General features: G+C 47.1%; 1 protein-coding gene across 1 annotated transcript in view; it reads right to left on the bottom strand.

The window, feature by feature from the left end:
• MYO5A (myosin VA) overlaps positions 1-27,975 on the bottom strand; it is a 360,108-nt gene that overhangs the window by 111,692 nt on the left and 220,441 nt on the right. The window contains 3 exon segments of the mRNA XM_030189293.1: positions 8,756-8,853; positions 9,054-9,215; positions 25,205-25,288. Coding sequence (XP_030045153.1) covers positions 8,756-8,853; positions 9,054-9,215; positions 25,205-25,288 — 344 coding nt within the window.

Raw genomic sequence — 27,975 nt, 5'->3', positions numbered from 1 at the left:
ACACAGCAAAGGTGATACCAAAAAAGGAATAGGCTAGATAATGTATAAATCATGAAAATTTTAATTTTCAGCACCCAAAGACTATGTAACTGTGACTTTTATATAACGTATTAATTTTTATTGTTATTGCTTTTAGACTCCTGAGGCAGGCCTCTGTGGCCGAAACACGATTTGTGTTGAGTCTTTGGATGTTGAACATTGCATGATTTATACATCATCTAGTCTATTCCTTTTTTGGTGTCACCTTCACTGTGTTTTGCTACTCTTGTGCTTTGCGAGGGACTTATGTTCGTCTGCTTCTTGTTGATGTCTTAATATTGAAGCATACCATCCAGTGATTACTATATGCCAAATGATCACCCACTGTAACATCAGAAACACTCTCCCCTTTCATAAGCACCAGGTCTAGTATGGCTCCATCTGTGTGGGTTCCATTAAAATCTGCTGGAACAGTTCCTCCCTGTACAGAATCCCTTATGTCTTGATGACCCACAACAGGGACACCTCAATCAACATCTGGCATACTGAAGTCACCTATTAGTAGCAGCTAATCTTGTGAATGTCTTCAGATAAATTTCTATTTCTTCTCTCTATCACATTAATGTAAATATATTTTCCATTACCTCTTTTTATAGATTAACCCACAGTCTGCCTTACTCTGTTTACTGCAATTTTGTTAATATTATCTTTAAAATATAATGCCATTCCTCCACCCTTTTTTCCTACCCTGCCCTTCCTGAATAGATTATAGCCCGATATAACTATATTCTAGTCATGGTTCTCTGTGAACCACATCTCTGTGACCACCACTAAATTCAAGCCAGCCTCTTCCATCACAGCTTCTAGAGCCAGAACATTAGGCACTGGTGTACAAAAACTCTCCAGATACTGCCCCTTTCTCCTATTTCTATAAAGAAAAGATATTTAATGTTTTACTTCCTTAAGGGCTTTGTCTACCCATTCCCAACAATTTTAGTTCAAAGTCCTCTTTAGTAGGTTAGTCAGTCTACTGTGAAATACACTTCACTCCTTCTTTGATAGATGGACACCATTCTCTGCTCAGTAGCTCTTGGAAAATCAGCCTATGGTCCCGGTAGTTGAAACGTTCTCGATGACACCATCCACGCAGCCATGCATTCATCTCTAGGATGCAAGCTTTCCTGATTCAGCCTTTACACTTGGTAGGAGGCAGGATCGACGAGAACACACCTGCATGCCTATCTGTTTCACTCTCTCTCCCAGAGTTGTAAAGTAACTTTTGATACATTTGGTGGAAAACCTAGCTGTATGATCTGTGCCAAAATGGATGAACGGCATGGGATAATGGCCAGTAGGGTTGATGAGTCTCAGCAACTTTCTGTAAGGCCTCAAATCTTGGCACCTGGCAGCACACTTCCCTGGACATCATGTCTGGTCGGAAGATGGGTACCTTTGTACCCCAGTCAGTTGAATAAGGAGGATAACACAGATATAGTAGTGCATGGAATAAATCCTGCCTGTGGGCTCACATGAACTGGTAACTTGCAATACTGTAAGGCTGGGTGAGCTGGAAGACAGGGAAATTATTTAAAGCTCTTTGAAAAAGTGTTGGGTCAATATTTAAACCCCTCAATTTGAATGTCTTCTAAATGCTGGATGTGGTGTTAGTAACACACTGTAGTAAATGACAGCAGATGATGACCTGCATGATGCATCCAGTCTGCCTAACAAGGCTGCCCAAGTTATACCTACCAGTCTGAGCAGGTCATTTACATTTTGCTTTGATTTCATTCTCTCTTTCTATTAGCAATCCTCTGTATTTATCACATGAGTTTTTGAATACCATCAATATTTTTATCCCCACCACTTCCACCAGGATGGTATTCCTGACACCCACCGCCCTCTCCATGAAAAACTATTTCCTGATATTACTTGTAAGTCTATCTCCCTGCTACCTCAATTCATGTCCGCTAGTTCAACTATTTCCCTATCTCTGAAAAAAATTTATTTGTATATTAAATACCTTTCTTGTATTTAGGCATCTGTATCGTAATTCCCCTCTCCTTTCTTTCCTCTAGAGTATAAATATTCAGGTCTAAGTGTCTTCTCATAGTTTTTTTTTGGCACAAACACCATACAAATTTTGTTACCTTCCTCTGAACTGCTTCATATCTTTTTATGTCCTTAGTGGAGATATGGCCTCCTAAACCGAATACAAGTAGGGCTTCACCAATGACTCGTACAGAGACATTTACACCTCCTTTTTTTCTGCTGGTTATGCCTCTCACCTCCTTCTGGCTTTGGTTACTGCCTTGTCATATACCCCTGAATTCTATAAACGGCACCCAAAGTTGCATGTGCAAATTTGGGTGCATGCCCAATTTGCACAAGCAATTTGAGTGAGGAACCAATTAATGCCAATAATTAGATGCTAGCAATTATTGGTGCTAATTGGTATAAATTTGGATTTGCACGCACTACTCCCTGAACGCTATTTTATAAAGATGCACACACAAATCTAGTGTGTAACTGAAAAGGGGCATGGCCATGGAAGGGGCACAGAAAGGTCAGGGGCATTCACTAAAGACACATGCAATATTATAAAATTTGGGGGATCCAAACTTAATTTACACACAAGGATTTACACCAGGTTTCAGTAGGTGTAAATCCTCATGCTCAAAGTTGAGTGCAGATCCTGGTGCTACACGCTATTCTATAAATGCGGAGCGTCATTTACAGAACAGCGCTCAGCATGCTTTTTGAGCACCCATATTTGGCTACCATTTGCTGAATCTAGTCCATAGTGTCTTGAAGATCTCAAGGTAGTGAAAATCATCCCAGGGTCCCTCTCCTGGTCCATGTGTTATCAGCTTCTTGCCACCTACCACATACAACTCTCTTGGATTTCTAATCCCCAAGTGCATCACTCTCCACTTCTTCACATTAAATTTTAACTGCTGCATGTTAAACCATTCTTCCAATTTTTGTAGCTCACGTTTCATGTTCCCTACTCCCTTCAGGGTGTCCGCTCTGATGAAATCTTTGTGTCATCTGCAAAAAAGGTAAGCTTTTCCTTCTAACTCTTCAGCAACGTCACTCACAAACATACTGAATAGAATTGGTTCCAGTACCAACCCCCCTGACACTCCACTACTCATCTTTCTTTCCTCAGAGTGAATTCCATTCATCTCCTCCCCCTGCTACCTGTTAACCAACTTCTGATCCAGTTTACCACCTTGGCTCCCATCCCCAAGTCACTCAGTTTATTTATAAAGCTCTTTTGAGGAGCAAAGGCTTTTCAGAACAGCCAAGTTTTCAGCTAACTTCTAAATGAAAACACAGACCACAGATCTCAAAGATCTAAGCCAAACAATCCAAGATTCAAGCACTTCACCCATTACAGATTTGTTCCACATCATTGCTTTACAGCATGAATTTTTAAGAGGGAAAAGCAAGTCTTATTTTTTTGAGATTAAGAGGCCACAGAAGTGGGGAACTCCTTCAGCTGGCTGACTGCTAAACCTCCATATATTCCTGCTCCCAAATCAGGCCAAATGCACCAGTTGTCACACTGAACTGTCATGACTTACCTGAAGTGCATCACCTCCCTTTTCCCCCAGACATATGGGAAACAAGAGGAAGAGTAGATTATACTTGGCAACCTGGTACCTGCCTGTACCCAAGCCAGGCCAAATGCACTAGCTGACATACTGACCTCTCATAACTTACCTGCAGCATGTCACCTCCCTCCCCCCCCCCCCCCCACATATACTGGAAACATGGAGGGTGGAGAGTGTGATCACTTGAGACAGCGAAGATACTAACCTGTAGCAAGTATTGTCCGAGGACAGCAGGCTGATTGTTATCACAAGTGGGTCGACGTCTGCGTCGGCCCAGGAAGCGGCAAATGTTTTCCCGCAAAAATATAAAACTTTGCCAGAGTCTTCTGGCATGCGACCAGAGCGTACCGCGCATGTGCAAACGACTTCCCGCCCGTCACGAGCGTGTCTCTCAGTTAAATCAAAAAACACGTAAATAAATAAGAAAACAACTCCAAAGGGGAGGTGGGCGGGATTGTGAGAACAATCAGCCTGCTGTCCTCGGAGAATACCTGTACAGTTTAGTATCTCACAAGTGGGGTATCCCTAGCATCCAGGCTCACTCAAAATAATAAACATTGGTCAATTGGGCCTCGCAACAGCAAGGACATAACACAGGTTAACCTGAAACTATATACAGCTAGCTGAGAGTGCAGCCTGGAACAGAAATAAACCAGGCCTAGGGGGGTGGAGTTGGATACTAAACCCCGAACAGATTCTGCAGCACTGACTGCCCAAACCGACTGTCGCGTTGGGTATCCTGCTGAAGGCAGTAGTGAGATGTGAATGTGTGGACTGATGACCACATTGCAGCCTTGCAAATCTTTTCAATGGAGGCTGACTTAAAGTGAGCCACTGACGCAGCCATGGCTCTAACATTATGAGCCGTGACATGGCCCTTCAGAGTCACCCGCTTGGGCATAAGTGAAGGAAATGCAGTCTGCTAGCCAATTTGAGATTGTGCGTTTTCCGATGGCGACTCCCTCCTGTTGGGATCGAAAGAAACAAACAACTGGGTGGACTGTCTGAAAGGCTTCGTTCACCCATGTAAAAGGCCAATGCTCTCTTACAGTCCAAGGTGTGCAAACTGCCTTCGCCAGGGTATGAGGACGGGGAAAAAATGTTGGCAACACAATTGACTGGTTCAGATGGAACTCCGACACCACCTTAGTACTACTACTACTTATTTCTAAAGCTCTACTAGATGTACGCAGCGCTATACACTTGAACATGAAGAGCCAGTCCCTGCTCGACAGAGCTTACAATCTAATTAGGACAGACAGAACAAACAAGAGATAAGGGAATATTAAAGTAAGGATGATAAAATAAGGGTTCTGAACAAAGTGAATAAGGGTTAGGAGTTAAAAGCAGCATCAAAAGGTGGGCTTTTAGCTTAGATTTGAAGACGGCAAGAGATGGAGCTTGACATACTGGCTCAGGAAGTCTATTCCAGGCATAAGGTGCAGCAAGATAAAAGGAATGGAGTCTGGAGTTAGCAGTGGAGAAGGGTGCAGATAAGAGAAATTTACCCAGGAAAGGAGTTCCCGGGGAGGAATGTAGGGAGACATGAGAGTGGAGAGGTACTGAGGAGCTGCAGAGTGAATGCACTTATAGGTCAATAAGAGGAGTTTGAACTGTATGCAGAAACGAATAGGAAGCCAGTGAAGTGATTTGAGGAGAGGGCTAATATGAGCATAACGACACTGGCGGAATATTAGTCGTGCAGCAGAATTTTGAACAGATTGAAGAGGAGAGAGATGGCTAAGTGGGAGACCTGTAAGAAGCAAGTTGCAACAGTCTAAGCGAGAGGTGATAAGAGAGTGGATGAGGGGTGGAAGGAACTTAGGGTGCGTGCGGAGAACTACATGATGAAACTTAGTATAAGCTGCATGCACCACCAAGGCCTGAAGCTCACTGACCCTATGAGCTGAAGTAACAGCCACCAAGAAAATGACCTTCCAGGTCAAGTACTTCAGATGGCAGGAATTCAGTGACTCAAAAGGAGCTTTCATCAGCTGGGTGAGTACGAGCAACCATGAAAGTCTGCGCATCACTATACCTTGGGCAGCGATCCTGGATGCTACATCAAAAGTGTCAAAAGTACCCCTGGCCGGGAATTTTCGACATGCCTTCTGCAGCCTGACCACCTGGCGAAAAGGCTTGGCCTGCTCCAGAGGGAGTGAATCATCCAAGCTGGACAGTTGCAATCATCCAAGCTGGACAGTTGCCTCACCGAGTTCCGCAAGTGGATGCTCGTGTAGAGCCGGTATGATTGAATTTTTGCAGCGAGCATAGCAGCCTGATACGTTTCCTCCCAAAAGAATCAAGAGTCCTAGCTTCTCTGCCTGGGGGCACTGAGGCATAGCCCCTAGTACTCTTGGCTCTCTTGAGGGCGGACTCCACCACCATGGAATTGTGGGGTAACTGAGACCTCATCAATCCAGGTTCACCATGGATCCGATACTGAAATTCAGTTTTCTTTGGGATCACGGGGCCAGACAGAGGGAACGACCAGTTCCGCATAAGGACTTCCTTCAGTACCTTATGTAGAGGAGCCGTCACAGCCTCTCTAGGTGGAGAAGGATAATCCAAGACCTCAAGCATCTCAGCCCTGGGCTCATCCTCAAACTCCATAGGGAAAGGAATAGCTGTAGCCATTTCCTGGACAAAAGATGTAAAGGACAGACTCTCTGGTGGAGACAGTCTCCTTTCTGGTGGAGGGAAAGGGTCAGAGCGAATCCCAAAGGACTCATCAGAAGAAAAGTACCTGGGGTCTTCCTCTGACTCCCACGAACGCTCCTCTTCAGTATCGGATAAGACCTCCCCCTCAGGGCATGCTAAGAATCAGCCTTCCTCGACACTGAGGAACGATGTCCTCGATGGTGATGTCGAGAAGTCGGCGTCCGCCTAGACTGGGTGAAGCTTACTTCACCGACGTCGAAGGGGAGTCAACCTGAGTGGTAGCCAACGTCGATGCTGCAGATGGCACCGAGGCCTGGGACCTCAACGCAGGAGAAGGGTCAGACGCCGATGCAGCCGGTGGCATGGAAGGCGCAAGCACCCCAGGCACTGAAGCAGACTGGTGCAGCAATCCCTCCAGAAGCTCTGGAAGCAGGGCCTGGATGCGTTCATTGAGAGCTGTCATCAGAAAACGCTGCGGGACCGATGAAGCAGCCAGCAGCAGAATCTGATGAGGCTCGGAAGGAGGTATCGGGCTGCCAAGAGATTGACGCACTGGCACCTCTTGTATAGAGGGGGAGTGGTCCTCTCGACACCGACGCTTCTCGGGTGCCAACTCTCTGGACGCCCCAGACCTCCCGGCACCGTGTGTTGAAGGAGAACGATGAGGGTGCTTCTTAGCCTTCGCTCGACGCCCGTCATCAAGACTCCTCGATACCGATGAGGACGTGAGATCCTCACGTCTCCTCAGGGCCGGGTCCAACGAAGGTCAATCCCGGGGGGCCTGCATAATAGGAGGCCTTGAGGCCATCCGAGGGACCGACACCGCAGTCTCGCTCTGCCAGTAATAACTTAAATAGCACACTCAGTGCTGCAACTGAGCCAATAGTGCTTGCTCTCCTCCAAAGCCCAATAGCACTAACAGTACTAAAATCCACCAGACAGCATTCTTAAAATACATATTTTTTTCCCCAGAAACTGGAGGCCATGTGAGAAAGGAGAAGGTGGCAAAGGGCTGGCGAGACTAACGGGGTGGGGGAGAGACCTGGCCTCACCAGGTATACCCCCCTAGAGCCTAGTACCCCTACGCTTACTGAACCAGTTACCCGGAACAGAAGCTACAGCCAGATGAAGCCAGAAGCAAGGAGAAGACCGTCCACCTGCCTGCTGGTGATTGAGAATACTGAGGATGCCAGGAGCACACTGTCCAATAAGATGGAGGACAAATCAGTGCTCTCTATCTCCACCTGCTGGTAAATGGTCACAACCCACCTGTGTGGATTAATTTGCTGACAACACTAAGGAACCCACTCATAGAGTGAGCTATAATTGTTTCCCTTAACACTACTTTCCTTATTGTCTATACCAGACTGGTCTATTTGCAGGAACAAAAAGATTAAGATTATCCAGCTAGGAAGACAGCAAAAACACCACAAACAACGAGTGATCACTCACACTCCCCCCCCCCCCCCCCCAAACAAAAGCACTGCATGCTGAACACTAATACATCAAAAGATAAATTGTCGACTACTCTGCTTTTGATATGAGTATTTAATCATTTATTTATTTGGAACATTTATAACCCTCACAATCCGTAGAGCTCTTGGCAGTTTACAATAAGTATTTTCACAGAGATTAAATGACATGACATTACAAAAACAGAGACCATCATAAAACAACACATTAAGGAATCCTCACACAGTCCTCAAACTAACATTAACTACGTATTACACACACATCATAAAGCAGTGTAACCTGTCCAGAGTGGTGGGTGCTTGTCTGGCCACCTTAATTAGCAGAGTAGATAGACTGTACAGGGCTTCACCTATTATCGTTTACTATGTTGAGTTCTTTGATGTATTAAAGCTTTTCTGGTGTTGGAACAAATTCTTTGTACTCCTTCAGGGGATGCCAGATTTGTCTCAATTATAAAGGATAAGGAAGGCAATTCTTATTATACTGGAGACATTAGCAGAATTTGTAAAGAATTCTATAAAGGTTTGCATCAAGAGAACAAACTAGAGTTGAATCGCCCCTTAAAACACTAACTAAAATATATGGAGGTTTCATGTTATCATACATTCAAATCTACAACCAAGCTAATGTTCTAAAGACATGTGACCGACTTCCTATGTTAAGTGTAACAATTCACTCCAATAGAGATTGTCAATCAGAGGCCATTCCCATGTCACCATACCTGTCTTTTACATGCCAAGGTCACAAAACTAAGTAGACATAAGCAACGTACAGATTTTAAGATAAGTTTAGAAAAATGTGTGTAAGAATTTAGGCTGGCTCCAGTCAAATTTAACCTTTCTGCCAAACGCATAACTTTCGACCACATCAAAGCAGTTGGCCAATCATACATTCATTAGCTCCAAAGTTAACTGCATAAATCATTGTAAATATCAATTTCAATGCTGGTAGAACAATCCTGCCCCAATACCAAATATAGGAAATGATATGTTCTACAAAAGAACATCCTGGAGAAAACTTACGTGAAGGGGAACTTGAAATCGTTGGGCTTAATGCAACGCACATAATGAGGGGTTGTTGCATTAAGGGTCTCCATCAGCAGCTGAAGAGAATTGCGAAACTGCAAAAGTGGGAAAGAGAAAAAAAGGGGACAGTCAACAGATTCCTGAAACACTCAGCTCTGGGACGAAGAATCAGCACCCCACATGATCTTACCCAAGCAAAAATAAAATCAGAGCATGTCAACCTGAAGCACTCATTCAGGCAACAAGCGAGGTCAACTGCACTGCTCCTGCACAGACGCTACCTGCTCTGACATACCTGGTGGCCAACCGTTTTTTTGTGCTCTTTGCTTGTTTGGCCAGGTTTGGTTTTGATGGATTTCACAGATGCTCGAGATAACAAGGTGCGTCCAGTGGAGGTGCTTGAGGTAGGGCTCAGAGCATGCTCCTCTCCTTCAAACAACTCTGTCAGCAGTTTAAACTGGTTTTCATACAAAAAATAAAACATGCATTAGACATGGACATTTTATTCATGAAAATCACCGCTGGATTCCATTTCACATTCAAGGCCACAGAAACAAGATTCTCTCATGACATAGTTTAAAGCTTGTTTTGCAAATTATGTTTTGTTTTCTGTTTATTTAAAAGGGCAAGTTAAAGCTTGTGGCATTTACAATCCTACTTCTACCTGGAATCAGCATCACAAGTGCTGCAGTGCACCAGGGCACGGGTTCGACAATCAAAGGCTAAGGAAAAAGACTCCCTCCAGAAAGCAGGTAACTTGGAATTCAGTTTTCAAAAAACACTTAGGAATGGAGTCTGGAGTTAGCAGTGGAGGAGAAGGGTACAGATAACAGAGATTTACCCAGTGAATGGCATTCCTGGGGAGGAGTGTAGGGAGAGATAAGAGTGGAGAGATACTGAGGAGCTGCAGAGTGAATTCACTGGTAAGTCAATAAGAGGAGTTTGAACTATATGCGGAAACGGATAGGAAGCCAATGAAATGACATGAGGAGAGGGCTAACATAAGCATAGCGAAACTGGCGGAATATAAGTCGTGCAGCAGAATTTTGAACAGATTGAAGGGGAGAGAGATGGCTTAGTGGGAGACCTATAAGAAGCAGGTTGCAATAGTCTAAGCGAGAGATGATAAGAGTATGGATAAGGGTTTTGGTAGTGTGTTTAGAAAGGAAAGGACGAATTTTGGTGATATTATAGAGAAAGAAACGACAGGTTTTTGTAGTCTGTTGGATATGTGCAGAGAAAGAGAGAGAAGAGTCAAAGATAACCCAAGATTATGAGCTGATAAGACAGGGAGGACGAGAGTGTTATCCACAGAGATAGAGAATGGGGGAAAAGGAGAGGTGGGTTTAGGGGAAAAGATGACAAGCTCAGTCTTGGCCATGTTTAGTTTCAGATGGCAGTAAGACATCCAGGCAGCAATGTCAGACAGGCAGGCTGATACTTTGGCCTGGATTCTTGCTGAAATTTCTGGTGTGGAGAGGTAGATCTGGGAGTCCATCAGCATAAAAGTGATACTGAAAACCATGGGATGAGATCAGAGCACCAAGTAAAGAAGTACAGATGGAGAAAAGAAGAGGTCCCAAGACAGAGCCCTGAGGTACATCAACTGATAGAGGGATAGAAGTGGAAGAGGATCCACCAGAGTACACACTAAAAGTGCGATGAGAGAGAGAAGTAAACCAGGAAAGAACAGAGCCCTGAAATCCAAATGAGGACAGTGTATCAAGGAGTAGGCAGTGATCAACAGTGTCAAAAGCAGCATATAGATCGAGAAGGATGACGATAGAGACCTTTGGATCTGGCCAGGAACATTAGAGACTTTAGCAAGGGCTGTTTCAGTTGAATGAAGAGGGCGAAATCCAGACTGAAGTGGATCAAGAATAGCTGGAGATTAAAGAAAGTCAAGACAACAGCAGTGAACAGCATGTTCAAATATCTTGGATAGGAAATGGAGGAGGGAGATGGGGAGATAGTTGGAAGGACAGGCTGGGTACAATGAATGTTTTTTGATCAGTGATGTAACTACAGCATGCTTGAAGGCATCAGGAACAGTTGCAGTGGAAAGTGAAAGATTGATATACAGATAGAAGGGATGACAGTAGGTGAGAGAGTGCTATGTAGATGGGTGGGAACAGAATCAGAGGAACAGGTAGTCAGTTTTGAGGAGGAAAGAAAATGTGCAGTTTCCTCTTCAGTGATTTCAGAAAAGGAAGAAAAAGAGGCAGGGAGTGAAGGAGGGTTAAGAGAATAGACTGAGGGAAGAAAAGGTGGAGGTGACTTAATTGAGAATTCAAGGTTAATCTTGTGAACTGGGTCTGTGGAGAAAGTGAAGGGGGAGTTGGAGGTGAAGACACTTTGAGGAGAGAGTTCAGTGTGGCAAAGAGACATCGAGGGTTTGAGCCAAGACAATTTGTCAACTGGATGTTTGTTGTAGTTTGAAAGGACAAACTGGAAGGAGGTCAGCAAAAATTTGAAAAGTAAAAAGTCAGAATGGGTACGGGAATTTAGCCAAAGGAATTCAGCAGATCGGGCACAGGAACATAAGTAGCGGATTCTAGAGGTGAGCCAAGGCTGAGGTTTGGCATGCCTTATAGAATGAGAAATGGAAGGAGTGAGAATATCCAGAGCAAAGGAGATAATAGTATTATAGGAAGAGACAGCCTCATTGACAGAATTGGATAACATAGTGGTTGACAAAAGGTTTGAAACATTGGAAAAGGTAGAACAGTCAATAGCCTGAAGATTCCTAAATGTATAAGTGGAGATTTGACGGACTGGTGGGGAAGGGAGGGTGTTTAAGTGTGAAAATTATCAGATGATGGTCAGAGAAGGGGAAGAGCTGAGGCGCAGAAAATGAAGGGTGAGCAGTTGGAGAAGATAAGATCAAGACAGTGGTCATTCTGGTGAGTAGGGGTAATGGAGCATAGTTGAAGATTGAAAGAGGATGTTAAAGTGAGAAACAGAGAAGCATAAGAGTCACAGGGATCATTAGTATTAATGTTAAAATCCCCAAGAATGAGGGAAGGATATGAAAGTTCAAGAAAAAAGGAAAGCCAGGAGTCAAAGTCAGTGAGAAAGGACTACTGTACCCACTACCTCAAGGAAATATTTTAAATGGATAAGCACCAGAGGAGGGAGGAGATAATAACTTATTTTACTTTCCTTTACATAATTTGATGTCACACCTCACCATATAAGCTCAAGGTGAGTTACAATTAAAAACAAGAAAAGCATAAAGAAAAACAGGCATTGTTATTGATCAACCCACCCATCATATTTGCCCCAAATTCTTAAACATCTAACCCTATAACCCTATGTTTAAGTGTATTCTAAATGTTACATAGCTGTATATCAACCCACCTTTCATGTTTACTCCCAATTCTTATCTTAAATATCTTTCTGTAAAAGCATACTTTTAAATGTCTTCTGAACGTTGCATAGCTGCATATAGACCTCAGTTCCAACAGAAGGCTACTCTATAGCAAAGGACCTACAGCTCCAAAGGCACATTTAAATGTGGATTGCAATTTCAATCTACTTGGACCAACCAAAAAGCCCCTTTGAGAGGAAGGTAAAGATCTTGGTTCATATATTTTCAAAATCTCCTGTAAATATTCATGACCTTCCAGGCATAATGCACTAAATATTAAACAAAATATTTTAAAAGAGACTCGCTATTTAATTGGTAACCAATGTAATTCAGACAAAATAAGAGTAACCTGATCATATATTTTCTTCCCTAAAAGAAGGCGAGCCACTATATTTTGAGCTTGTTGTAGACCTTTTAATTGATACTGTGGAAGTCCACAACACAATGCGTTACGGTAATCTATGCTGGCGATAACAGTGGCTAAATATTTTGTTCTAACATAGGAAGCAGCCTGCAAAGTAAATGTAAACTAGCACAGGAGACTTTTATGAGAGAAGTAACCTGTTTCTTAAAACTAAGATCTTTATCCAGCCAGACTGCCAGGTTTTTAACTATAATTTTTTTCAATTAAAGGAAGCCATCAATAGTGGGGACAAAAGAAAGGGCCCTATTTTGTCTTCAAAACCACATATAGTGAGTTCTCAACATTAAATTTCCATTCATACTTTTTAAACCACTGAGAAGGTTCCAGAAGATATGTGCTTAATTTTTGAAGCAGAATCCTGGTCTTTCCCAACCTCAAGTCAAAGTTGGACATCATCTGCAAAACAAATGACACTAAAGCCCAAAATTTCAACGACAGCAACTCTGGGGTTCATTCTTGTCTCAAGCCTCCTTCACTGTCTGAGTTCAATACAGACACTGGCTTCCAGTCATACTTTAATTATTGAATTTCTTCCCCTATTTTCTTTAATGTTGTCACTTTTTCACATCTACCACTAAGAAAGCCCTTGGGATAAGCTCACCTGCGCCATAATGAAATGTCATCACTAGCTCCATCATCTGATCTCTAGTTTTTATTGAAATAAACGTACAAATTCTGTTCTATATGGAAGGAAAGGGCATGCAGGACGCCTACAGACCAGGTAGCATCAGATATTAAAGCTGGGTTATCCAAAAAGAGATTATTGTGCTTTCTTTCCCAGTCAGTGACATTCCATCAGCTGTTACACTGCATTTCACAAGCAAGCATTCGGTGAGAACTCAGGCCCTGAAGCAGTTCTTTCTTGCGGAGTTACAGAAAGTTGGCGGCTCAAGCTGTGGATTATGCAAAGAGATCATGGAAGCAAGTGTGTCATGCACTTTTAAGAAGGGTGAGGTGCCCCTGGGCTTTGAAACCTGGCAGCCTTTCAAGCCATAGAGATGCAGAGTTAAGAGATATTGGCTAATAAAAAGGTTGTACAACTTTACATTTACCTTCTGGTGGAAGACATTTTAAACGACCCATGAAAAGAAAAAGGAAAATGGGGTCAGGTGGGAAAGCAATGGACACAGTTACTGAAACACTAGCAGGCTTATTTTCGAAAGGGAAGGGCGCCCATCTTTCGACACAAATCGGGAGATGGGCGTCCTTCTCCCAGGGTCGCCCAAATCGGCATAATCGAAAGCCAATTTTGGGCATCCTCAACTACTTCCTGTCGCGGGGACGACCAAATTTCCCGGGGGGCGTGTCGGAAGCATAGTGAAGGCGGGGGTGGGGCGTGCTTAACACATGGGCATCCTCGGCCGATAATGGAAAAAAGAAGGGCGTCCCTGACGAGCACTTGGCCGACTTTACTTGGTCCATTTTTTTTCACGACCAAGCCTCAAAAAAGGTGCCCGAACTGACCAGATGACCACCAGAGGGAATCGGGAATGACCTCCCCTTACTCCCCCAGTGGTCACCAACCCCCCTCCCACCCTAAAAATAAAAAACACAATTTTTTTTTTTTTGCCAGCCTCAAATGTCATACCCAACTCCATGACAGCAGTATGCAGGTCCCTGGAGCAGTTTCAGTGGGTGCAGTGCACTTCAGGCAGGCGAACCCAGGCCCATCCCCCCCCTACCTGTTACACTTGTGGTAGTAAATGGGAGCCCTTCAAAACCCAGCCAAAACCCACTGTACCCACATGTAGGTGCCCCCCTTCAGCCCTTAGGGCTATGGTACTGTTGTACAGTTGTGGGGAGTGGGTTTTTTTTTTTTGGGGGGGGGGGGGGTTGGGGGCTCAGCACCCAAGGTAAGGGAGCTATGCACCGGGGAGCAATTTATGAAGTCCACTGCAGTGCCCCCTAGAATGCCCAGTTGGTGCTCTGGCATGTCAGGGGGACCAGTGCACTACGAATGCAGGCTCCTCCCACAACCAAATGGCTTGGATTTGGTCACTTCTGAGATGGGCGTCCTCGGTTTCCATTATCGCCAAAAACCGGGGACGACCATCTCCAAGGTCGACCATCTCTAAGGTCGACCTAAATGTTGAGATTTGGGTGTTCCCGACCGTATTATCGAAATGAAAGATGGACGTCCATCTTGTTTCGATAATACGGGATTCCCCGCCCCTTCGCCGGGACGTCCTTAGAGATGGGCACCCTTATGATGGTCGTCCCCGTTCGATTATGCCCCTCCATGTATGACAGCCTAGTGTTCAGGGGCATTTCAACCTATAACAGTCAATATGGGTTACTATTAGGCATATTTTTAAAGCACTTAGCCTTCCAAAGTTCCATAGGTTTCTATGGAACTTTGGAAGGCTAAGTGCTTTGAAAATATGCCTCACTGTGTCTTTGTGAGTGTCAAAGCGAATGCTACATACCTGTAGAAGGTATTCTCCGAGGACAGCAGGCTGATTGTTCTCACTGATGGGTGACGTCCACGGCAGCCCCTCCAATCGGAAACTTCACTAGCAAAGTCCTTTGCTAGCCCTCGCGCGCCCGCGCGCACCGCGCATGCGCGGCCGTCTTCCCGCCCGAAACCGGCTCGAGCCGGCCAGTCCAGTATGTAGCAAGACAATACACTTCAAGGGAAGACACAACTCCAAAGGGGAGGCGGGCGGGTTTGTGAGAACAATCAGCCTGCTGTCCTCGGAGAATACCTTCTACAGGTATGTAGCATTCGCTTTCTCCGAGGACAAGCAGGCTGCTTGTTCTCACTGATGGGGTATCCCTAGCCCCCAGGCTCACTCAAAACAACAACATTGGTCAATTGGGCCTCGCAACGGCGAGGACATAACTGAGATTGACCTAAAAAATTTACCAACTAACTGAGAGTGTAGCCTGGAACAGAACAAACAGGGCCCTCGGGGGGTGGAGTTGGATCCTAAAGCCCAAACAGGTTCTGAAGAACTGACTGCCCGAACCGACTGTCACGTCGGGTATCCTGCTGCAGACAGTAATGAGATGTGAATGTGTGGACAGATGACCACGTCGCAGCTTTGCAAATTTCCTCCATGGTGGCTGACTTCAAGTGGGCTACCGACGCTGCCATGGCTCTAACATTATGGGCCGTGACATGACCCTCAAGAGCCAGCCCAGCCTGGGCGTAAGTGAAGGAAATGCAATCTGCTAGCCAATTGGATATGGTGCGTTTCCCTACAGCCACTCCCCTCTTGTTGGGATCAAAAGAAACAAACAATTGGGCGGACTGTCTGTGGGGCTGTGTCCGCTCCAGATAGAAGGCCAATGCTCTCTTGCAGTCCAATGTGTGCAGCTGACGTTCAGCAGGGCAGGAATGAGGACGGGGAAAGAATGTTGGCAAGACAATTGACTGGTTCAGATGGAACTCCGACACAACCTTTGGCAGAAACTTAGGGTGAGTGCGGAGGACTACTCTGTTGTGATGAAATTTGGTGTAAGGGGCCTGGGCTACCAGGGCCTGAAGCTCACTGACTCTACGAGCCGAGGTAACTGCCACCAAGAAAATGACCTTCCAGGTCAAGTACTTCGGATGGCAGGAATTCAGTGGCTCGAAAGGAGGTTTCATCAGCTGGGTGAGAACGACATTGAGATCCCATGACACTGTAGGAGGCTTGACAGGGGGCTTTGACAAAAGCAAACCTCTCATGAAGCGAACAACTAAAGGCTGTCCTGAGATCGGCTTACCTTCCACTTGGTAATGGTATGCACTGATTGCACTAAGGTGAACCCTTACGGAGTTGGTCTTCAGACCAGACTCAGACAAGTGGAGAAGGTATTCAAGCAGGGTCTGTGTAGGACAAGAGCGAGGATCTAGGGCCTTGCTGTCACACCAGACGGCAAACCTCCTCCAATGAAAGAAGTAACTTCTCTTAGTGGAGTCTTTCCTGGAAGCAAGCAAGATGCGGGAGACACCCTCTGGCAGACCCAAAGAGGCAAAGTCTACGCCCTCAACATCCAGGCCGTGAGAGCCAGGGACTGGAGGTTGGGATGCAGAAGAGCCCCTTCGTCCTGCGTGATGAGGGTCGGAAAACACTCCAATCTCCACGGTTCTTCGGAGGATAACTCCAGAAGAAGAGGGAACCAGATCTGACGCGGCCAAAAGGGAGCAATCAGAATCATGGTGCCTCGGTCTTGCTTGAGTTTCAACAAAGTCTTCCCCACCAGAGGAATGGGAGGATAAGCATACAGCAGACCTTCCCCCCAATCCAGGAGGAAGGCATCCGACGCCAGTCTGCCGTGGGCCTGAAGCCTGGAACAGAACTGAGGGACCTTGTGGTTCACTTGAGATGCAAGAGATCCACCAGGGGGGTGCCCCACGCCTGGAAGATCTGTCGCACCACACGGGAATTGAGCGACCACTCGTGAGGTTGCATAATCCTGCTCAACCTGTCGGCCAGACTGTTGTTTACGCCTGCCAGATATGTGGCTTGGAGCACCATGCCTTGACGGCGAGCCCAGAGCCACATGCTGACGGCTTCCTGACACAGGGGGCGAGATCCGGTGCCCCCCTGTTTGTTGACATAGTACATGGCAACCTGATTGTCTGTCTGAATTTGGATAATTTGATGGGACAGCCGATCTCTGAAAGCCTTCAGAGCGTTCCAGATCGCTCGCAACTCCAGAAGATTGATCTGTAGATCGCTTTCTTGGAGGGACCACCTTCCTTGGGTGTGAAGCCCATCGACATGAGCTCCCCATCCCAGGAGAGACGCATCCGTGGTCAGCACTTTTTGAGGCTGAGGAATTTGGAAGGGACGTCCCAGAGTCAAATTGGAGCAAATCGTCCACCAATACAGGGATTCGAGAAAACTCGTGGACAGGTGGATCACGTCCTCTAGACCCCCGGCGGCCTGATACCACTGGGAGGCTAGGGTCCATTGAGCAGATCTCATGTGAAGGCGGGCCATGGGAGTCACATGAACTGTGGAAGCCATGTGGCCCAGCAATCTCAACATCTGCCGAGCTGTGATCTGCTGGGACGCTCGCACCCGCGAGACGAGGGACAACAAGTTGTTGGCCCTCGCCTCTGGGAGATAGGCGCGAGCCGTCCGAGAATCCAGCAGGGCTCCGATGAATTCGAGTTTCTGCACTGGGAGAAGATGGGACTTTGGGTAATTTATCACAAACCCCAGTAGCTCCAGGAGGCGAATAGTCATCTGCATGGACTGCAGGGCTCCTGCCTCGGATGTGTTCTTCACCAGCCAATCGTCGAGATATGGGAACACGTGCACTCCCAGCCTGCGAAGCGCCGCTGCTACCACAGCTAGGCACTTTGTGAACACCCTGGGCGCAGAGGCGAGCCCAAAGGGTAGCACACAGTACTGGAAGTGGCGTGCGCCCAGCTGAAATCGCAGATACTGTCTGTGAGCTGGCAGTATCGGGATGTGTGTGTAGGCATCCTTCAAGTCCAGAGAGCATAGCCAATCGTTTTGCTGAATCATGGGGAGAAGGGTGCCCAGGGAAAGCATCCTGAACTTTTCTTTTACGAGATATTTGTTCAGGGCCCTTAGGTCTAGGATGGGACGCATCCCCCCTGTTTTCTTTTCCACAAGGAAGTACCTGGAATAGAACCCCAGCCCTTCTTGCCCGGATGGCACGGGCTCGACCGCATTGGCGCTGAGAAGGGCGGAGAGTTCCTCTGCAAGTACCTGCTTGTGCTGGAAGCTGTAGGACTGAGCTCCCGGTGGACAATTTGGAGGTTGAGAGGCCAAATTGAGGGTGTATCCTTGCCGGACTATTTGGAGAACCCACTGATCGGAGGTTATGAGAGGCCACCTTTGGTGAAAAGCTTTCAACCTCCCTCCGACAGGCAGGTCGCCCGGCACTGACACTTGGATGTCGGCTATGCTCTGCTGGAGCCAGTCAAAAGCTCGCCCCTTGCTTTTGCTGGGGAGCCGCGGGGCCTTGCTGATTCGCACGCTGCTGACGAGAGCGAGCGCGCTGGGGCTTAGCCTGGGCCGCAGGCTGTCGGGAAGGAGGATTGTACCTACGCTTGCCAGAAGTATAGGGAACAGTCTTCCTTCCCCCGAAAAATCGTCTACCTGTAGAGGTAGAAGCTGAAGGCTGCCGGCGGGCGAACTTGTCGAATGCGGTGTCCCGCTGGTGGAGAGACTCTACCACCTGCTCGACTTTTTCGCCAAAATGTTATCCGCACGGCAAGGCAAGTCCGTAATCCGCTGCTGGATTCTATTCTCCAGGTCGGCGGCACGCAGCCATGAGAGCCTGCGCATCACCACACCTTGAGCAGCGGCCCTGGACGCAACATCAAAAGTGTCATAAACTCCTCTGGCCAGGAATTTTCTGCACGCCTTCAGCTGCCTGACCACCTCCTGAAAAGGCTTGGCTTGCTCAGGGGGAAGAGCATCAACCAAGCCCGCCAACTGCCGCACATTATTCCGCATGTGTATGCTCGTGTAGAGCTGGTAAGACTGGATCTTGGACACGAGCATAGAGGAATGGTAGGCCTTCCTCCCAAAGGAGTCTAAGGTTCTAGCGTCCTTGCCCGGGGGCGCCGAAGCATGTTCCCTAGAACTCTTAGCCTTCTTTAGGGCCAAATCCACAACTCCAGAGTCATGAGGCAACTGAGTGCGCATCAGCTCTGGGTCCCCATGGATCCGGTACTGGGACTCGATCTTCTTGGGAATGTGGGGATTAGTTAATGGCTTGGTCCAGTTCGCAAGCAATGTCTTCTTCAGGACATGGTGCAAGGGAACAGTGGACGCTTCCTTAGGTGGAGAAGGATAGTCCAGGAGCTCAAACATTTCAGCCCTGGGCTCGTCCTCCACAACCACCGGGAAGGGGATGGCCGTAGACATCTCCCGGACAAAGGAGGCAAAAGACAGACTCTCGGGAGGAGAAAGCTGTCTCTCAGGAGAGGGAGTGGGATCAGACGGAAGACCCTCAGACTCCTCGTCAGAGAAATATCTGGGATCTTCCTCTTCCTCCCACGAGGCCTTACCCTCGGTGTCAGACACAAGTTCACGGACCTGTGTCTGCAACCTCGCCCTGCTCGACTCCGTGGAACCCCGTCCACGATGGGGGCGTCGAGAGGTAGACTCCCTCGCCCGCATCGGCGAAGCTCCCTCCGCCGACGTAGTCGGGGAGCCTTCCTGGGAGGTGGCCGCGGTCGGTACCGCTCAACCTGGGCGATGGGCCAGCCGGCGCCACGCTCGACGGTACCGGTGGCGCAAGCACCGCCGGTACCGGAGGGGTAGGGCGCAACAGCTCTCCCAGAATCTCTGGGAGAACGGCCCGGAGGCTCTCGTTTAGAGCGGCTGCAGAGAAAGGCTGAGAGGTCGATGCAGGCGTCGACGTCAGTACCTGTTCCGGGCGTGGAGGCTGTTCCGGGCTGTCCAGAGCGGAGCGCATCGACACCTCCTGAACAGAGGGTGAGCGGTCCTCTCGGTGCCGATGCCTGCTGGGTGCCGAATCCCTCGGCGACCCAGAGCTCTCGGTGCCGACACGGGGAGGAGACCGGTGTCGATGCTTCTTCGATTTCTTCCGAAGCATGTCACCGGAGCTCCCCGGCACCGACGAGGAGGACGTCGAATCCATCCGTCGCTTCCTCGGGGCCGAGACTGAAGAAGGTCGATCTCGGGGGGGCTGTACCGCAGGAGCCCTCAGGGTAGGCGGAGACCCACCCGAGGGCTCACCGCCACCAGCAGGGGAATGGACAGCCCTCACCTGCACTCCACCCGATGCACCACCGTCCGACGACATCAGCAGACGAGGTCCTGGTACCACCGACGTCGATGCAGCTATCCGATGTCTCGGCGCCGATGCAGAGGCCCGATGCCTCGATGCACTCGATGCAGGGGCGGCCGAGGAAGATGGTCTGGACGCTGACGACGTCGATGCACTCGAAGATCCCGGTGCCGATGCCGACGAAGAGCCCGAGAACAACACGTTCCACTGGGCTAGTCTCGCTACCTGAGTCCGCCTTTGAAGCAGGGAACACAGACTGCAGTTCTGAGGGCGGTGCTCGGCCCCCAGACACTGAAGACACGACGAGTGTCGATCAGTGAGCGAGATAACCCGGGCGCACTGGGTGCACTTCTTGAAGCCGCTGGAAGGCTTCGATGTCATGGGCGGAAAAATCACGCCGGCGAAATCAAAAGCCGAAATGGCGAAATTTGAAGCACCAAATTTAGAGGGAGAAAAATCTCGACCGAGGCCGAAAAAAAGGCCTACCCCGACGACGAAAGAAAACTTACCGGGGCAAAAAAGCTGGAAGTACGGGGAGGATTTACACGAAACCCGGCGGGGGGTTTCCGGAGCACTTCCCGACTAGGACAAAGCTTTCCCGAAGGAAAAAAACACGTTCAAAACAAATTGGACGCGCGAGGTCGACTTTCCGGGGCTCGACACGGCGAAAACACGACCGTACCGAGTGCGGACAAAAGAAGACTGGCCGGCTCGAGCCGGTTTCGGGCGGGAAGACGGCCGCGCATGCGCGGTGCGCGCGGGCGCGCGAGGGCTAGCAAAGGACTTTGCTAGTGAAGTTTCCGATTGGAGGGGCTGCCGTGGACGTCACCCATCAGTGAGAACAAGCAGCCTGCTTGTCCTCGGAGAATATATATTACAGCAGTGGATTCTAACCCGTACTGGAAAAACTAACCTAGAAATGAATAAGTACTTTCCATATTTTTGTAGAGTTTCTTCTGAACACTCAATTCAAAGGCCGCATTCAGGCATATCACAGAACATGTTCAGTGAGTGAGTATGGACCTCTCAATGGGGCTGAAGGAAAGAAACCAGAGCTCTACTACAGATGAAACAAAGAGCTCCTGGTTTAACTCTATTCTGAAAATAGGAAGGAAAAGTCCCAATGGGGCTGAAGGAAAGAAACCAGAGCTCTACTACAGATGAAACAAAGAGCTCCTGGTTTAACTCTATTCTGAAAATAGGAAGGAAAAGTCCCCTCTCTGTAGTTCGGTATCTTCTTCCTCAGGTTGCACAGCATCACAAAATACAGAAAAATTATATTTCCAATCCATTTAACCTCTTTCTGATGACTAAGCTCTCAGTTCAATAAGAAACTTCTTTAACTTTGATCACAGTCATTGATAATAGCAGGTCCAAAGCTTAGGTTTCATGGGCTTTCATTTGGGGCAATCAAGAATTTTTCACTTGTTCTAATCCAAAACGTTGTACTGGCAATTAGGGGTTGAAGTATACAGATCATGGCTCCTCTCCAGCTGATGACAATTTGCCCTCTGGAAGTAGTCAGTAGGTGTCACCTTTAACACAGTGAATACAGCTTCTCTGACTTCAAATATTTAAGTCCTGGTCATCTCAATGAACAGAAGTTGCGGGAGGGGACTTTAATGTGAGTCTCCCAAATGGTGGCCCACAGTTCTCCACCAAGGCAGTCAGATTGGTTTAACTATCACACACCCTCAAAGGAGGGATTGCAGTATGACCAATTTGCAGGTCAGTCACAGGCTTTAAGAGGGCAATTTTCAAACTGTCTACACTGGAACAAAGCTCACAGTTACTTATACTCAAAGACTTTGGCCCAAGCTTCAAACTGAGAATATACACACACTTTTCCCTTCACTGTGGACATTTGCACCTGCTTTTTCTGTGGGCACTTTGAAATGAAAGATATTGTGGGTAGAGCTGAAAATGTTTACAGGCATTATTTCTTTCCACTGATCAAAATGAACCCCTAGGGACACAGCTAAAATTACATGCATTGTTCAACAATGAGCTTGCTTTTGGAGAAATTAGTTCTTACCTGATAATTTTCTTTCCATTAGTCCTTCCCACTATTCTAGAACCGGTGGACAGTTGTGTCCATCAACCAGCAGGTTGAGATAGAAGGTTGAACGCTGAACTGAGACATTTCTCTTAGCATCCAGTCAAGTTCCTCAGTATTTATTTATACAAGCAGTAAGAAGAAACTCAGAATAAACCTTAAACAACTCGCTGATCTAACACTAACCAGATAAGCAAACATAGGTTGAACTTTGATCTCTGGACAACCTCTACAGAACAAGAAATATGCAGGAAGCACCATGAAAGGTGTCAGTTATTATTTAGCCCATTACTTTGCACCAATTAAACATTTCAGAAACCTCGGGCGGGCCTCTGGAATAGTGGAAAGGACTAATGGAAAGAAAATGATCAGGTAAAGCCTAATTTCTCCTTCCATTATATGGCTTTCTACTATTCCAGAACCTGTGGGATGTTCAAAAAGCAATCCCTAGAATGGGTGAGATCCTGCTCAATGCCACAACCACAGTTGCAGACATGCTGTGACAGCCAAGACATACTGCAGGCTATAACCCATAACATATCATAAATAGCATGCATTAAGTAGGCCAACCCTGGTTCCAGCTGGGTACTATAGCACCTGTCTTGTGTTGCTGACTGCTAATGCCACTTCAGGCATGCCCTTGCCATGAATGAGCTGTACACTGTTACTTGAAGACCCAAAGAGGCCACTTCAAAGGCTTGCTTCAGTGAGCCTTCTAGCTCCCTATCTTGTAGGTCTTTTAGGGAAATGTCTTCTTCCACTGGTAAAGTGGTCTTCTTAATTACCACCATAACCAGGGTGTCCATCCTGGAAAGCTGCAATTTATCTTTTTCCTCTGGAACTAGCAGGTATAGGCAAGCCATGGCTCTTTCCACTCTCTGCCTTGCGTCTGGTGAGACCCATTCTGTTGTAATCATTTCCTGAATGTCTGGATACATTGGGAAGGCCTTAGAAGGACCTCTAAGACCCTTAACGATTGACGAAGATGGAACTCCTGATGCTGAAGTAGAAGGTACTCGATGGAAAGCAATGACAGTGCCTCAGAAATCAAGAGTACTGAGTTCCTCTTTATAAAACAACCTCAGTACTTTCGGATCATCCCCCTCCTCTGGAGGGAGCTCTCCTTTTTCTAACGGCTCCTTCAATGATGGCTTCTCTAAATAGACCAAGGCCACATCAGATAAGGAAGGAGAAGCAGAGATAGCCTCATCTGCTCACTCCTGGAGGTCTAAACACAATTCCTTAGGAGCCTAAGGGACAGCGGGGAGAGAAACTGAAGCACCTTGCAGCATTCCCTGCTTCAGTAAACAGCCCTGATCTAAGCGCAGTATAAACTCCAGGGAAAAACTAAAATCCCGATGCTGCTGAATGCTCTGTCAGGTCCTGAGGCTGTAAAATAGAAGCTGTGCTCTGCGTGTGATCAGATAGAGGCTGCTCTTCACTGCCAGTTGGCCCCGACAACTGGCACCCATTCTCTTACTCTCCTGTACCAAACTGCACACAGCTTGAAGATCCCGACATATTCGGATGCTGCGCCAAATCTGAAGGTGTGCTGTCGCTGACAGTTTCCTGTGAGATTCCCAGCTTGCACGCACTGCAATGCCCTGTCGCTGGTTGGCGGGTCCCACAATGGGAACACTGCTTAATTGCCTCCACAGAAGTCACCATTCCACCCCAACTGGCACAAGCGCAGTCAGTGGTGATTCTTTAGACTGTCATAAACTGAACACAGGGTTTAGCAGACCATGCCCAGATTAACTTTCTGGCAGTGCATTGCCTGCACGAATTTGACTTTCACCAGTATAGCAGTATCGTCCATCCTGAAACATCACCTTAGAAAAAAATCTTTCATATATCAGGATTAAAGTCTAATGACTCTAAAGCAGTATGTGGAAACACTGCTAAGCTCCTGATGAAGCAAAAGGACTGGTGTCAATGGCATAAGGGCAGTGGTTCCCAAATCTGGTCCTGGAGACACCCCAGCCAGTCAAGTTTTCAGTATATCTACAATGAATATTCATGAGATAGATTTGCAGGAAGTGGAAGCAGTGCATGCAAATCTCTTTTATGAATATTCATTGTGGGTATCCTGAAAACCTGACTGGCTGGGGTGCCTCCAGGACCACATTTGGAAACCACTGCATTAAGGAAATAATCTAAGGCACATTTCACTTTACGTTTTCAGCAACAGCTTTCCTTTGCTAGCTATCCTCCTATTAGTGACCAAGGAAAATCAGCTGTGTTGAAATTCTCGGCCCTAAACATTCTTCATCACATGCAAGCTTTGGAGTAAAATAGCCTGAACTGCGTATTTGAAACAGCATTTACCAAAAATCCAAAAGGAACTGAAATGTTGCCTTTAACGCCAATGTAATCTGCACACATACAAACTATCAGAAGGAGAACCAGCAGCTGATCTGTTTCATACCAGGAACAATTATGAACTGTTTTTCAGTAAAATAGTATCAGGGGCTTGGAGTCTACGACAAGCTACTGCAGAATATAAAGACCAAGCCCGCAAGGCTGGAAGGCCTTTGTAGGTTACCAACCCACAGCACCCCTCAGCAGTAGCATCACGGTACCTGTTCACCTTTCTCTTACTAGGGTTCAGATGAGTTAAGGTGAAAACATTGATGCAACCCCCTCCTCTCAAACTGCAAGCTTAGGCTCTCTGACTGCTTGCCCAGTGCTGGCTAGTGATTTTTCTGCTTGAGTGATCTCATGCTTAGTCATATAACTTGCTGCTGTGATAAAGCCTTTGGCTTTGGTGATAAACAGTGCTCTCCCTCTGGGCTGAACTTGAGCTCAGTATTTCAGTACAGGATTTAAAAAAATAAAATAAAATAAAAAGCTCACACTACTGACCTTGCTCAATTTCAGCACTTTGATTTGCTCTCCAAATACTGTATCTTTGTTCTTTTCCAGAAAGCCCTCACATTGATACTCCACCTGAAACAGAAATATTTGCAAGCTGTTTAAAACAAAAAAATACAATCTGGGATTTTACTCTGAGAAGGCAAATGCATTTATCAGCTGTGAAACTGGGTCAGCAGTCCCCATTGGAGCTGAAAGGTCAATTTAGGCCAGGTCACTCCAGTACCTGGTGTGTTCTAATAGGATGCAAGCAGTAAGGTGCCTGTACCAATCTAAATTCAGACTGGGCTGACACCACACACCTTCTATGTGCATCTGCACTAAAGCAGCTATGAAGTACACTGTGTGTAAAGAACAGGAATTTCAAAATGAAGCCACCACATACAGCTTCCTATGCCTGCAATTAGCACGGCTTGCTTTCGCAGGGATGGTATTGGGAAGTGCAAACAGGGCAAATTTTGCACTGAGCCCTCATGTCAGAGGGCCCCGCAAAGGGTTGCTAACAAACCAGTTTTCGGCCAGCCTGGCAGAGCATTAAAACCGGCATCAAAAAATCATTTTTTTTCTGCCTTCAGTCTCCCTTCCCCCATGGTCCGTCAACTATCTCCTCTTTCTGTCCCTTGAATCTGGCAGCTCTCAGTTTACCCCCTCTTTTCATCCCCAGGCTCCCGTGGGTTCAGCAGCATCTCTCCTTCATCTCTTCTACCCCGTGGTCCTCTAAAAGCAGTGAGTCACCAGCATTCAGGAAGACACAGTACTTCTGCTGCCTGGGGCTTCTCTCTGATGTTGCCCTGCCCACAGGAAGTTGCATGGTAGAACAGCAGCAGAGAAAAGCCCCGGTCAGCAAACGTAGTGTGCCTTCCTGAACACCAGTGACTCGCTGCTTTTGAAGAACCACCAGCAGAAGCAAGAGAAGGAGGGGTGCCATATATGAGGGGAGAGAGAGAGAGAGATGGCAGACTGGGTGGGGGGGGAGGAGAGATGCCACACATATGGGGGGAAGAAACCAGACATGTGGAAGGGGAGAGAGGAGGCGAACCCAAACCCCAACCCATGGGGGGAGGGGGCAGAGGAACAGAAAGAGATGCCAGACTTGGGGGGGGGGATTAGTGTGAGAATAAGGGGTGGAGATATTGGACCAGGGTTGGGGGGGGGGGAGAGAGAGAGAGATTCCAAAATGGAGGAGGGGAGGCAAGAGAAAGAGGAGATAAACTGGACAAGAGATGACACAGGGGCATAGAAAAAAGATGTTAGGCATGGAGGGAGCATAGGGACAATGAATGCAAAGGGAGGGGATAGCGACACAGGGGGCAGATGGTGAACAATGGGGGAGGATGGAGACAGGGATACAGAGGGGAAATACTGGACAGGACGCATTAGAGATATAGATGGAAGATGTATGGTGGACACGAAGAGAGATGAAATGTGAAATGGACAGTAGACCCTGACAAGATCATAACAGAGACCCTAGGACTAAAGCAAATGGAAAAATAAAATGATCAGACAACGAAGGTAAAAATCAAACCAAACAATATTTATTCTGAATTTACTGATTGAAATGTGTCAATTTTGGTAAATGTGCTTCTCTGATATCTTACATTTCAGTTTCTGTTTCTCTAGTATGTACATGCAAACACCTGACTTCTTGAGGTTTCCAATTCAGTCTTTTTGTCCTCATATTTCTATTACTGATGTGTGGTCCCTTGTTTCATATTTGTTGAGTGTCTGTGTGTTTTGTGCATGTGACCAAGGTATGATATTATGCTAGTGTTTATTTTCTGTGTAGGGATCCATAGCAGTCTGACGTATTCTGTATTTTCAGTTGGAAGTATATTGGTATTCTAGGGTGCTGCCTCTTTATAGGTAGGGTCGTTACTATCCGATTACTGGACATTCTCTCTTTCATGTCTTTGCTGCTCATATGGAGTAAGCAGTGAAATGCTTATGGGGCCACGGCAAGTGTAATGACTAATGACAGACCCTGAATGGGATGAGGTTGCCAGTGCACCCCCTGGCCATTCCAAGGCAATAGAGGGTTAAGTGGCTTGCCTAAGGCCAGAAGGGGCTACGGTGGGATTATGAACTGTAGCCCTTTGATTCCCAGTCTGCTGCTCTAACCATTAGGATACTCCTATGCCTTGCCATGGACCATATTGCTACTTTATTATGACAGGTTTTCTACAATATATAAGTCTGAACTGTGTTTGTTTTTTGCAGAGATTGATTACTGGAGCTCTGTTTCTGTTATGTAAAGACTATGAAATAATCATAGAACTTATGATTTTTCTTTTGAGATGGAAACCCTAGTATGGTCTGTTGGTTGTAGAGAGGCGGGAGAAGGTTACAACAGTAAGCATGGCAAAGAACTTGAGGCATGGCACTAGAGTGGGACAAGGGATGGACATAGATGGAGCATGGAGCAGTGCAGGTGTCGGGTTTTTCTTTGGCAAAAAGTTGGCAACCCTAGGCCCACGTGTCACATTTTCAAACGCTGGAACCTGGGTTGTGAGCCCTTTTGCCACTGCAGAGGAGCGGCAGCGGCAGGCAAAACCACCCCACACCGGGGACTAGGCAGAACAGGACTGGAACTCCGGACTGGAGTTGCAGCAGAGGCAAACAGGCAGGACTAAAGCAGAGTATGGACCCTTAAACCTCACCTGCACATGGCCACTTTTCACCACAAGTTGAGCTCCTGGCTGCAGGTGGCCGGCAGGACTTACTGGGCAAGGCAGGGCTGGATACCCACTAGGCTGAACCAGGAC

The sequence above is a fragment of the Microcaecilia unicolor genome, chromosome 1 (assembly GCF_901765095.1).
Source record: "Microcaecilia unicolor chromosome 1, aMicUni1.1, whole genome shotgun sequence".
NCBI lineage: Eukaryota > Metazoa > Chordata > Amphibia > Gymnophiona > Siphonopidae > Microcaecilia > Microcaecilia unicolor.
Note: the sequence above shows the minus strand (reverse complement) of the source record. Positions and strands in the feature narration are given on the sequence as shown.